This window comes from Danio rerio, chromosome 5 (genome assembly GCF_049306965.1).
Source record: "Danio rerio strain Tuebingen ecotype United States chromosome 5, GRCz12tu, whole genome shotgun sequence".
NCBI classification, from domain to species: domain Eukaryota; kingdom Metazoa; phylum Chordata; class Actinopteri; order Cypriniformes; family Danionidae; genus Danio; species Danio rerio.
Genome location: NC_133180.1, coordinates 74,285,809 through 74,300,148, shown reverse-complemented (window position 1 = coordinate 74,300,148; position 14,340 = coordinate 74,285,809). Strand labels below are relative to the sequence as shown.

General features: G+C 40.0%; 1 protein-coding gene across 3 annotated transcripts; it reads right to left on the bottom strand.

Annotated features, from left to right (window-relative positions):
- Window positions 1–2,654: 2,654 nt before the first annotated feature.
- tnfsf13 (TNF superfamily member 13) lies at window positions 2,655–14,087 on the bottom strand. 3 transcript variants are annotated; one of them, XR_012405681.1, is made up of 7 exons: window positions 13,707–14,087; window positions 9,675–9,771; window positions 9,039–9,086; window positions 6,562–6,680; window positions 5,779–5,917; window positions 3,088–3,728; window positions 2,655–2,821 (listed from the first exon to the last, which is right to left on the bottom strand). XR_012405681.1 is itself a non-coding variant. In XM_073949660.1 (6 exons), the coding sequence occupies exons 1-6, from the start codon at window positions 13,932–13,934 to the stop codon at window positions 3,619–3,621; spliced, it is 744 nt and encodes a 247-aa protein (XP_073805761.1). In that variant the 5' UTR covers window positions 13,935–14,019; the 3' UTR covers window positions 3,572–3,618.
- Between the last annotated feature and the right edge of the window lie 253 nt (window positions 14,088–14,340).

Here is a 14,340-nt window from a genome sequence, read left to right as displayed (position 1 = left end):
GTTTTTAGACAAAATGAATTAAAAAAGAGAGATCCAGAAACCATGAATATTGAATCCAATTCTTGTAATTCACAGGAATAGTCTCCAAAAGCTTACTCTCCTCTTAAAACACATGATTTCTCCTTTTTAAGCACACACTGATCCACTTGATATCGCTCTCCTAATGCATTTGATTGCCATTCAAACATTTGTCCAAAGACTTATTGGAGCCACCGTTGAGTTTTATTGTATTTTGGTTGGCACAGGAAGTTTTGGGGTCACCAGCACATAATGTAATCTTGCTGATTAATGACCAACAGTGTATTATTATGGTGCACATTTAATATGATATCAGTTCAGGGAGGTTATCTGAGCAATGATGGGAAACGGTGAAAGGGCACATCACACAGCCCGAGACTTCACTAATCCATCATCTACTGTATCTGTAAATAAAAGAAGACTCATTTATACTACAGGGTGGGCCATTCATTATGATGCACATTAATAAAATGGGAATGGCTGGTGATATTAGCGTCCTGTTTGTGGCACATTAGTAAATGTGAGGCAAACTTCAAGATGGGTGGCGACCATGCTGGCCATTTGAAGTCATTTGACACATCAGACTCATTGGGAATTTCACACGAAAAACAATGGTGTGCTTGGTTTTAATGTAACTTTGTTCTTTCATGAGTTACGTACAAGTTTCTGACCACTTAAAAAATGTGTTCAATGTGCTGCCCATTGTGTTGGATTGTCAATGCAACACTGATAGCAACACCGCAGGAGAAATGCCAGCACAGGCTTCCAGTATCCGTAGTTTCAGGTGCTGCACATCTTGTATCTTCACACCATAGACAACAAAGATAGTGAGTCCATTCTTCATCAATGAAAACCTCAAGGCCGCTGGATATTGAAATTGCTACATGATGATGTGTATCTCTTTATGCACTGAAGCTGGCACGCTCCCTGAGTTTTTCCAGCAAGATGGTGCACCACCACATTATGGGTGTCAGGTCCGAGCATTCCTATATAAACAGTTGGCCAGTTGAATGGCCCCCAAAGTCTCCCGATCTGACGCCCTTAGACTTTTATCTTTGGGGTCATCTGAAGGTCATCTAATTGTCTATTGTATATTATAATTGTCTATAATTGTCTCACTATCAAGATACAAGATGTGCAGCACCTGAAACTGTGGATACTGGAAGCCTGTGCTGGCGTTTCTCCTGCGGTGTTGCTATCAGTGTGTGAAGAGCGGGAGAAGAGGGTTGCATTGACAATCCAACACAATGGGCAGCACACTGAACACATTTTATAAGTGGTCAGAAACTTGTAAATAACTCATGAAAGAATAAAGTTACATTAAAACCAAGCACACCATTGCTTTTCTTGTGAAATTCTCAGTTAGTTTGATGTGTCACATGACCCTCTTCCTATTGAAAAAATCAAAAGTTGGATCCTAGACGGCCGACTTCAAAATGGTCACCACCCATCTTGAAAAGTTTGCCCCCTCACATACACTAATGTGCCACAAACAGGATGTTAATATCGCCAACCATTCCCATTTTATTAAGGTGTATCCATATAAATGGCCCACCCTTTTTTTTACAACAATAATCGCATTTACATCATGATAACATACAAGGGTTCACACTTTGAGGCACACTTTTCCCTGATTTTACTGACTAAAAAGCTGAGATTCCACAGCCATTGTAACTTCAGGACTTCCGGTCTCACTGACTTCCATTCATTTTTTAGCAAAACAAAACAGCTTCAGCTGCTTGATGTTCTGTAAATCTGTAAATTCCATTTTCACTGGCTTCAATTTATATTTAAATGTATTTATTTTAGGGGTGACATGGTGGCGCAGTGGGTAGCGCGGTCACCTCACAGCAAGAAGGTCACTGCATCGAGTGCCAGCTGTGTCAGTTAGCATTTCTGTGTGGAGTTTGCATATTCTTCCTGTTCCTCCCTGCTGAAAAATCCAGCCTAAACCAGCCTAGGCTGGTTGGCTGGTTTTAGCTGGTCAACCAGGCTGGTTTTAGAGGGGTTTTGGCCACTTCCAGGCTGGTTTCCAGCCATTTCCAGCCTGGTCTTAGCTGGTCAGGCTGGGAGATGACCAGCTAAAACCAGCTTGACCAGCCTAGCCAAGCTGGGAGTCCATCCAAAACCAGCTATATCCAGCATAAACCAGGCTGGTCAAGCTGGTTTTAGCTGGATTTGGCTGGTCAAACCAGCCTGGAAATGGCCAAAACCCCTCTAAAACCAGCCTGGTCGACCAGCTAAAACCAGCCAACCAGCCTAGGCTGGTTTAAGCTGGATTTTTCAGCAGGGCTGTGTTGGTGTGAGTTTCCTCCGGGTGCTCTGGATTCCCCCACAGTCCAAACACATGCGCTATAGGTGAATTGGGTAGGCTAAATTGTCCGTAAATAAAACAATCAATTTAAAAATAAGTTTAAATGAATAACAAAATTAACACTGAATGTTAAACAGGGTTCTATAGTGTTTGTATTTTTGGGTGAGCTACAATTAATATGGAAAAAGTGGTTGTACCATGGTTTGGTGATTGAAAGTGGCATCGTGATACTATGATACTGAATGTTGCCATATTCATACATGATATTTACATTACATATTTACATTGACCATAGTAAATATAGGAAAATACACAGTGTAATGATGATACCATTGAAATGTTTGCATGTCTACAGTCAGGACCACTATTAGCATTTCATCACTCCAGTTGTCCACTAGGTGTCATCCATACACCACAGACAGTTCACTTTGAAGGATATGGGAAATGAGGTGTGTGTGTGTGTGTGTGTGTGTGTGTGACTGTGTGAGTCTGTGTTCATGAGTGTATTGCAGTGTATGCATAAGTGTGCAGGCATGTGAGCATGCGTGTGAGTGTAGCTGAGTGTGTGTCACTAAGTCAGAGTGTGTATGCTTGTTTGTGAGTGTGCATGTGTGTGAACGTGTGTGTGTGTGTATGTGTTTGAGTCTTGATTGAGTGTTTGTGCTTTGTGTGTATGTGTGTGTGTGTGTGTGTGTGTGTTAGCATAGGTGAATGTGAGCATGTGTGAGACTGTATGTGTGTGTGTGTGTGTGTGCGTGTGTGTGTGTGTGTGTGACTGCGTGAGTCTGTGTTCATGAGTGTATTGCAGTGTATGCATAAGTGTGCAGGCATGTGAGCATGCGTGTGAGTGTAGCTGAGTGTGTGTCACTAAGTCAGAGTGTGTATGCTTGTTTGTGAGTGTGCATGTGTGTGAACGTGTGTGTGTGTATGTGTTTGAGTCTTGATTGAGTGTTTGTGCTTTGTGTGTGTGTGTGTGTGTGTGTGTGTTAGCATAGGTGAATGTGAGCATGTGTGTGTGTGTGTGTGTGTGTGTGTGTGTGACTGTGTGACTGTGTGAGTCTGTGTTCATGAGTGTATTGCAGTGTATGCATAAGTGTGCAGGCATGTGAGCATGTGTGTGAGTGTAGCTGAGTGTGTGTCACTAAGTCAGAGTGTATGCTTGTTTGTGAGTGTGCATGTGTGTGAACGTGTGTGTTTGAGTCTTGATTGAGTGTTTGTGCTTTGTGTGTGTGTGTGTAAGCATAGGTGAATGTGAGCATGTGTGAGACTGTGTGTGTGTGTGTGGGTCATATGCTGAAGAGCCCCATGAAGGTAGCGTGAGCTGTGAGGATGAGCTCTGCAGATCTGCGAGGAACAGAGAGCTGAAGAGTAGATCCAGACTCCAGGAAGTAAATACCTAAGGCAGGAACACACTGTACTTAATCTCATCTTATTGGAAATATTTTGCAAAATAATCCAGTGAGATTTATGAATAAACAGGAACTTTAGCATAAGATGGTACAGTATAACCGACACAGAGATCTGCAAACTACTGAAAACGCTTTCATCTAATCATGTTACTATGAAGCCTAATGCTGTAGTACAGTTTTTTTTGCCACTATACGCAACCCAGGCTCATTATGATTAGGTACCCCTATATACATTTCTGGAGAGCGCCAAACTCACCCCAGGAGCTACTGTTACGGTCTGTGTCTGGATTTTTTTTGTTGTTGTGTTTTTTTTTTTTTTTTACTAACTCTTGTTTTCATGTGCACTCATTCTAGCTCTTCCGTGGGTGGACGCACCTGCTTGTCATGTTGGGACTAATTGGGAGAGTTTAAAAGACGCCAACGAGGAGGTGAAAGGTGAACACGGGATTAGTGGACCAGCCAGCATTGTTTTGTGTTTTTTAATTCTTTCTTTTTCGGTTTGTTTGGAGATTTATTATTTTATTTGTTGTTTTGGGGTTAGGATGGTCTCGTTATTTTGGGTTTTCTGGAAAAAATTAATTGATTTTAAAAACAATTACTATGTTTACAATTTTTTTTTTATGTTGCTTTCTCTCTGTTCAAAACGAGCCATTTTTAAAGAGAGGTTGTAACATAATTGGGGGCTCGTCCGGGATAATTTAATGGTATTTTTTTTTTTTAAGGGATGAAACAAAAATGTTTCGGATAGTTAGCTGGTGTGCTTTTTCAGATCTCAGATTTCTCTCACGAGTCCCACTCACGACTGCTGCTCTCACGTAAATCCACCAGAGGCTGCTGTCAAATGTATGACCTTCCTCATCTAAACCTAGCCGACAGCGTTTTCAAAAGCAATACAGAAAAAGAAAAGCCCTCATCTGATTTTTACGACATTTTCAGATTTCACCATATTCTCACCCTGTTATTCAATTGTTTATTTTTATTTATTTTTTTCTTACCCGCTTTCTGGAACCGTTCTTAGCCGGACTTGATCGCAATCATCATGGTCAACACCTCTCTGCGTCTCAAGTCCACAGATGTACGCAGCGAGTCACAACGCAAACTGGTATCAGCGGGAAAGCAGTCCATACGGAGGTTAGCAGTCAGCTGGTAAGCGTGAAAAGAACGGCATCATACCACCCCGTAGTGTTAGTTTTAAAGCCGAAATGCAGCCATACCTTCTGGATACATAATTTGTGATCTCCAGAAATGTATATACAGGGGTACGTTTTCGGGATGAACCTATGGTGACTATATATGATACATATAATTGATTGTATTTCTTGTGTGTGAGTGAATTTGTGATTTTAATTCAAATGTAATAAAATATACAATATTTCTAATAAAATACAAATGAAATCAAAACTAACCCTATCGATTTCGTTAGCTCACATTACGAGTTTTGTGCTGAACAATTCATCTGTGCTTGTCATTAAGAAAAAAAAAGTGTGCCCTTGTGATCTTTAATTGAAGTCTGTAAGTGTTTTCAGTTAAATTTTCAGATTAGGTCTGTCTGGGGTATTGGGCGTGGCTAACATACTTAACCACGCCCCTTCAGCTGTCAGTTTTGACAACAAACAGAAATAGTGAGCAGGAAGAGTCAGTTAGGCTGTAATAACTCTCCCCTAAATCCTTTTCCAGGCCTTTCTCAAGGAAATGCCTACTTTACCACATCCAATCAGCTCGCAGTAGATAAAACAAGCCACATCCACTGTTCACTTAATTTTTGTTTTTCTAGGAACTGCGTCACAATATGAAAAAAAACAGTCGCAGCTTCAGGCTCATGACTTTACATGTGTTAAAAATGCAGTAGTATTTAATTACTATTGGGTATTATGCTAATTATAGAATTTTAAATAAAATATTTTGTTTTATCTACTTGTTTTTTTTAAAAGTAATTTTAACATACCACAAAAGCACAAAAACGCAGTGACTTCTCATAAGTTAGACACTGCTATAATCGGATTATTTCTAGATTGACTTGTTGTCCAGGTCACTCACCAGCACTGTAGCAGGTGTTGAGTGGCTGGCTGACGTTACTGGGCATGCTCTTTAGACACTTCATCAGTTTAGACTCCGCCCCTTTCAGCCTCTTCGTGATCACGTGACCCATTACCCAGGTAGTGTCTCTATACAGCACCTGTGGGAGTAACAGAATAAAGTCACACTGCACTTTTCTTCTCGGACTTCTATTCACACGCAAGTGAATGCGCAAGACCGGAAATGCAAACTCGTGCGAAAAGTTTCGCAGTTCGCTCTGACCTGCAAAATCGCATCATGTGATTGTATGAGACCAATCGAAGCTCAAAACATGACCTCTCTGGGCAGAAATTTAAAATAAGGGAGCAAAATCCCTTATTTATCAGGGGTCACCACAGCGGAATGAACCGCCAACTATTCCAGCATATGTTTTACGCCACGATTGCCCTTCCAGCAGCAACCCATACACTCTCACATTCACACACAAACACTTATACACTACAGACAATTTAGTTAATCTAATTCACCTTTCGCACATGTGTTTGTCACCTCTCAGCAAGAAGGTCGCTGGTTCAAGTCCCAGCTGGGCCAGTTGATATTTCTGTGTGGAGTTTGCATGTTCTCCCTGAGTTAGTGTGGGTTTTCTCTGGGTGCTCCGGTTTCCCCCACAAGTCCAAAGACATGCATTATAAGTGAATTGGATGAACTAAATTGGTCATAGTGTATGAGTGCATGTGTGAGTCTATGGGTGTTTCCCAGTGCTGGGTTGCAGATGGAAGGGAAAACTTTAGTATTAAAACAAACCTGACTGTAAATGAAGTAGCTTCCCTCGGCCTCCACTGTAACAGTATCACCTGATAGCTGAAGCCCGATTCCTCTGCTCTGGCCAACGGCCCAAGACAGAACGGTGCTGTCAGCATCATCTGACAAAAAACATAGGGGATATACAGTATGATATAAACATCACATCAGAATCAGCTGGAAAACAGTGAGAACATGAGACTAAAAACACATCAACATCTATCTTACACTGTAAAAAAATATCTGTAAATTAGCATTTTTTTTTTTGTATTTTTTGATTCATGTTTTTATTTAGAAATGTTCCTTATTTATTTATGAATTTAATTGCATTATGGGACCTTGATCTTTCTTCCAACAACTTTTAATATTAAAAAGTTCTAAAAAGTAACATTTTGAATAGTTTAAAATAATGCGGTATATTGTATGGGTTGGTGTTGTATATTAGCCAACCCAGGCTCATTCTGAAAACGTACCCCTATATACATTTCTGCAAAGTGCCAAATACATCCCAGGAGGTACGTTTTATTGCAGTTTTTGTTTTCGCAAATCCACCAGAGGCCGCTGTGTCGCTTTTTGAGATCTGAAATGTCTCTCACGAGTGCCATTCACGCCTGCTGCTCTCACGTAAATCCACCAGAGGCCGCTGTCGACTGACTGACTGATCGACTGACCCACCCTCCTTCTTCTCTAAACCCAACCAATCAACCCAGGCTCATTGTGGAAACGTAGCCTTGCAGACATTTCTGGAGGCCGCAAAATACGTTCCTGGACGTACGTATTTGTGCAGTTTTTGTTTTCGCAAATCCACGAGAGGCCGCTGTGCTGCGTTTTTTCATTTCTCGAACGCCTCTCAGAAGCATGCGCCGTTCTTGCCCGCGCTGTTCTCGCATGAAAAGCTGCCGGAGGCCACTGTCAAGCGACCATCTGTCCGACTGACTGAATGACCGACTGGACAGCCGACCCAGCCACCCTCCTCTTCCTCCTTCTCTAAACCCAAGTGACGATTTACAAAAGCTGTCCAAAAAAAAACAAAAAAAAAACAAAGGCCATCGTCCAATTTTGACCGACTTTTCGGATTTCGCCGCATTCTCGCTCCGTCACGAACTCATTCTCTTTTATTTTTTGGAATCTGTTTTTCATCTTACCATATTTCTGGAACCGCTCTTCCCTGGACTTGAACCCGGTCGTCGCCGTGGGTGGCTCCTTCTCCACCGGGCCTCTGCTACACCAACGTAACAAAGCCCTCCACACGAAGGTGAGCCGTCACAGCCGGCGAGCGCGAAGAAGAGGAGCGGCGTCACACCGCCTCGTAGCATTTGCTTGAAAAAACGAAATGCAGCCATATGTACCTCCAGCTACGTTTTCAGAATGAGCTTGGGTTGCAACCGATAGTGTTTTCAAAAGCACAGATTGACCCACCTACCCACTTTTCTAAATCCAACCAACAGTGTTTTTATTAACCACATTTTCAGACTTTATCACATTCTCACCCTGTTATTTACTTGATGTTTTTGTCTTACTCACTTTATGGAACTGTTCCCACTTACTGGTCAACTTCACTCTGCGTCTCAAGTCTGCCGCCATACATGGTGAGCTACTAGAAAAACTGTTAATAGCGGTAAAGCCTTCCATATAGAGGTATGCAATCCGCTGGTAAGCGCGAAAAGGAATGGCCACACCACCCTGTAGTGTTTGCTTTTAAGATGAAATGCAGCCATACGTACTTCTGGCTACATAATTTGCGATCTCCAGAAATGTATATGGAGCTACATTTTCAGAATGAGCCTATGTTCTATATTACACTACAAAAACCTTGTTATAAGCTACCTGTGCACTTTCTGTTATTTTAATCACTTATTACTCTAAATATTATTATTTCTTATACATTATATTACTTTAAACTACAAAAATGTCAATAAAAGTCACTTTCTTAAACTGTAGTTGAATTTTCAACATTAAATGTTGACAGAGCAGAGATCAACATCCCATAATACAGTTCACCATCGCAAATAAATGGTTGAATTAAGTCGTTCACCCCAAAAAAATGAAAATTCTGTCATTATTTAGACACGTGATCCAAACCTGTTTGAGTTTCTTTCAGTCCTTCCCACACAAATGAAGATGTATTGAAGAATGTTGGAAATAAAAACTTCCATAGTGTTTTTTTATTCCTACTATGGATGTCAATAGTTGCAACGTTCTTCAAAACATCATCATTTGTGTTAAACTGAAGAAAACAAGCATAAAAGTGTGCAACCACTTGAGTGTGAAACACTGAGAGGAGATTTAGTTGGGAACTGTCCCTTGAAAGGAAAGCACATCGAATTTGAGAACTTTACTTGCTTTTTTTTTATTAATTATTATTTATTATTTTGTGTTTCACAAAAAAAGGATGTAATATCTGGAGCCGTGTGAGGGTGTGTGTCATATTCTCTAGAGACTTTAATTCTGTAGCAAGAGATTATGAGGTTTACACTCACTGTATGACTGCGAGGACACAGGAACCAGATGGAGAAATGTGTGCTGCTCTGCTAAAAGAAACAGCAATTTACATGAGATACAAGTGAAAACCTTAGCCACATGAAAAAATACTATAGTCATTTATAGTAAATACTATAGTGTGTGTGAACCATACTATAGTAAATTAATCTGTCGTGGCAATTCTACAGTTGCTATGGTAGCACCATAACACTAGTAATATAAACAAAGTTTTATACAACTATATATGAGCAATATCACACTCGTAGCAGTGTGATATGGCTGTATATTGGCACTGGAGGGAGACATGTGTTGGCTCAAGTGCCTTAGTGTCCCACCAGTGAATGATATACACCCATATCGCACTGCTACGAAGGTGATATTGCGTTTATACAACAGTTCAATGGCATAATCATGTATATAAAACAAAAAAATCAAAAGGAACTTTTTGTAAGAGGAACTACTTTCTTCCGCCGTTCATACACATCTGCAGCTGATTGTCAGAACAGCAGATACCGTTGCTCATTCAGTCACTTTAGAGCTAGTATTTGAATGATTCTCTAGCGTAATGTCTGAAGTGATGACAAAACAGGTGATTTTTAATCACATTTTAAGATTAATTAGGAGAAATTACTCACTTTGTCGCTTCTTTCTCTGTTTCTTTTGTTCGGTCACATGTCTTTTGTCTCGAACCCTTCTGTGTGTCCTGTCAGGGAATCTGTGAAAGCAGCTCACCTTAAAACAAAATGTATGAGAAATCAGATATCATCATAACCAGTGGTGGGAAAAGTTACTTTTGAAAGTAATCCATTACACGATTGAGTTACTTCCCAAAAAAGTAACAAATTTTTTTTATGGAAAGTAATCCAATACATTACTTTTGAGTTACTTTGCGTTACTTTTTTAAAAGCTGTCGTATTTCTTGCAGTTGACAAGAGTTTTTCACCTACACATAATCCACACTTAACCACAATCCCCTTTTCCTTTTCTTCAATGAATTTAAAATAATGTAAATACTTCCATTGCAGAAATGTAGGCTCCGCCTGGCATCTTCGTTTCTGAATTTGTTACTACACGTATAGTGCTCTCTCAGTGAGTTCATGATTTAACATGATTGCGTTCATTTTCATTCAGCAATTAGTTTTTTTAAAAGCTAATTATGTCATCCAAAAAGAAACTCGCATTACATTTTTTAAAAAGTAAATATTCATTCATTTTCTTTTCGGCTTGGTCCTTTTAATAATCCGGGGTCGCCACAGCGGAATGAACCGCCAACTTATCCAGCACATTTTTATGCAGCGGATGCCCTTCCAGCCTCAACCCATCTCTGGGAAACATCCACACACACATTCTACGGACGATTTAGCCTACCCAACTCACCTGTACCACATGTCTTTAGACTGTGGGGGAAACCGGAGCACCCAGTGGAAACCCATGCGAACGCAGGGAGAACATGCTAACTCCACACAGAAACGCTAAATTAGCCAGTGAACCAGCGATCTTCTTGCTGTGAGGCGACAGCATTACCTACTGCGCCACTGCGTCGCCCCACCTAGACATAATCTACACTTAACGACAATCCCATTTTCCTTTTCTTAAGACAATTTCCATCGTTTATGAATTTGTTACCGCGCAGAGTGCTCTCTTATCGAGTGCGTGATTAAGCGTGGCTTCAATAATTTTAATTTAGCAATTCATTTTTTAAAGCTAATTACAACACCCATAAAGTAGCTTGCATTACATGTTTTAAAAAGTAAATATTAATACTTAATTTTAATACATTACTTTTAAGTTACTTAAATTTCTTAACACTTTATTAAATTTGATGTTGTATTTCTTGGATTTTTTTTTAAGTAACTTAAATATTACTTCATTTAAGTAATGTGTTACTTTACTCATTACTTTAGAAAATTAATATTATGTAATGTGCAGGTGACGTAGTGGCGCAGTGGGTAGTACGTTCGCCTCACAGCAGGAAGGTCGCTGGTTCAAGCCTCGGCTGGGTAAGTTGGCATTTCTGTGTGGAGTTTGCATGTTCTCCCCGTATTCGCGTTGGTTTCCTCTGGGTACTCCGGTTTCACCCACAAGTCCAAAGACATGCGGTACAGGTGAATTGGGTATGCTAAAATTGACCCTAGTGTATGAGTGTGTGTGTTTCCCATTGATGGGTTGTGGCTGGAAGGGCATCCACCAGGTAAAACCTATGGTAGATATGTTGGCGGTTCATTCCGCTGTGGCAACCCCAGATTAATAAAGGCCGAAAAGAAAATGAATGAATGTAATGTGCATTACTTAAAACACGTTACCCACAGCACTGATCATAACATACTAAAACGTCTGCAATTCCAGATATTGTTTTCATGGAAAATGCTGCATTGATGAAGAATACTATAGTAATTTATAGTAAATACTATCATATTTTCTTCTTAACCATTCTATAGTAAATTCTATTGAATTTGAAAGTATTGTGGTAATTCTACAGTCTATATTAATAAAACTACAGTAATACAACAAAAGACCTTTAACTACAACACCACAGTTTACTGTAGTATGTACTGTACTGCTTTACTGTAATAACAGTATTTATTAGTTTATCAGTTCACTGTAGTTCATACTATAGTATGCTGCAGCATTCATTAACAAAGTAAATACTATAATATACAGTATAAAGTATAGTACACTTTACTCTAGTATAGCTCAAACAACAATGGATTATTTACTTTAATAACTACAACTTTTTGTATGTGGATCATCACAAACACACACACAAAGAAAGAAAAAAACAACAACAATAACTGCTCTTTGTTCTCGTAGAGTTTACTGGAATAGTCCAACTTATTATTAGTATAATTCCCAGAAGGCCCAAGAACATGCCAAACTATTCTTAGATCATACTTTTGCCAGAGAATTACTACACCACACTCATTTTGGTCAGCTTCATCCATCCATCCATCCATCCATCCATCCATCCATCCATCCATCCATCTATCTATCTATCTATCTATCTATCTATCTATCTATCCATCCATCCATCCATCCATCCATCCATCCATCCATCCATCCATCCATCCATCCATCCATCCATCCATCCATCCATCCATCCATCCATCCAGTTTTGTGTATATCCTATAAAAAAACACATGACAAATACTATAGTAATTTATAGGAAGTACTATGTTGTTTTCGAACTGTACTTTAGTATCGTGTACTATACTCCATATAATTTTAGTATGTTCTGTACTCTTAGTTAATGAATGCCTTACAATACTGAAGTTAACTATAGTGAACTGATAAACTGTAATAAATAATGTACTAAAATATACTCACCGGCCACTTTATTAGGTACACCTTACTAGTACCGGGTTGGACGTCCTTATACCTTCAAAACTGCCTTAATCCTTTGTGTCATAGATTTAACAAGGTGCTGAAATATTCCTCAGAGATTTTGCTCCATATTGACATGATAGCATGCAGCGGCTACAGATTTGCTGGCTGCACATCCTTGATGCGAATTTCCCCTTCCACCACATCCCGAAGCTGCTCTATTGGATTGAGATCTGCTGACTGTGGAGGCCATTTGAGTGCAGTGAACTCATTGTCATGTTCAAGAAACCAGTCTGAGATGATTCACGCTTTATGACATGGCGCACTATCCTGCTGGAAGTAGCCATCAGAAGATGAGTACACTGTGGTCTTAAAGGGATGGACATGGTCAGCAACAATACTTAGGTAGGCTGTGGTGTTGACTTGACACGATGCTCAGTTGGTATTCTGACCCGACAACCCGAATGTGGCAGCAGAAATCGTGACTCATCAGACCAGTCAACCAACGTTTCTCCAATCTTCTGTTGTCCTATTTTGTTGAGGCTGTGTGAATTGTAGCCCCAGTTTCCTGTTCTTAGCTGACAGGAGTGTCACCTGGTGTGGTCTTCTGCTGCTGTAGCCCATCCGCCTTAAGGTCGGGCCATTCTCCTCTGACATCAACAAGGCATTTGCGCCCAAATAACTTTATCAGACCATTTTCTGTAAACCCTAGAGATGGTTGTGCGTGAAAATCCCAGTAGATCAGCAGTTTCTGAAATACTCGGACCAGCCTGTCTGGCACTAACAACCATGTTCCACGTTCAAAGTAACTTAAATCACCTTTCCCCCCCCATTCTGATGTTCAGTTTAAACTGCAGCAGATCGTCTTGACCATGTCTACATGCCTAAATGCAATGAGTTGCTGCCAGGTGATTTGCATTAACAAGCAGTTGTACAGGTGTACCTAATAAATTGGCCGGTGAGGGTAGATTTTACTACAGTAAACTGTGGTGTTGCAATATAGCTAACATACCCTAGTTAGTAAAACAGTACTCAGTAATGGCAATGAGATTATATTAATATATTAATTTTGTTACCGTAGCAAATAAAATCACCACAACAGAATAAATCAATTGATTTAATATATGGTTCCAAACTGGTTCCACTGTAATATAGAGCTGGTACATTTTACATCTTATCTGTCATGTTTGGTTTGTTGAAATCTATCACTATTGCTTGAGCTGAAATCATGATAGTGTGTGATGTATGTCTGATGAGCCTGTCAGAACACAGTGCAGATGATTACAGATGAATAAAATAATGAATAATATAGTTTTAGCAGCTCTTGATTTAAAGCACTCACCTACCCCGTAGCAGACGGCGTCAGGGCGGCATTTTCCACCGTCATTCCCCGCCGCATCCAGAGGCCTGAACCGCTGGGTTATTTCAGCCATTTCAGCCCTGAGCATCCAGATATACGTCCACTGAACATACATCACACACACACAGGTGCAGAAAACACAGCACGCCAGACACCACTTCAACACCTCCGCCTTCACCCTCCAGACAGAAGCGGGAAAGTCTGGGTTTTTCATTGTTGGACGTTTGCTGAAGACGTTTGGGATGCGAATGAGACTTTCCCGTTTTTCAATTGATATCCGTTAACTTTCGCTTTCGCAACTTTGACATGTGAAAGCAGTGGGAGTGGAAACCAAAGCGCTCAGCAGTTCCATAATAAAAACAATCCCAGTAGAACCAATGAATGAAATGGGATATATACAGTGCTCGGCATAAATGAGCACACCCTATTTTGAAAGTGATTATTTTTTATCAGTTTCTGATATGTGTCAGTGCATTTGAACAAAACAGATTTATTAAACAGATATTTTTATTAAAATAATATTTTAGTCACTGAACATCTTTAGAAATAGAAAGATATTACATTTAAATTCATGCAAAATATTGCGAAAACAAGTTACAAACTGCTAAATCTGATATATA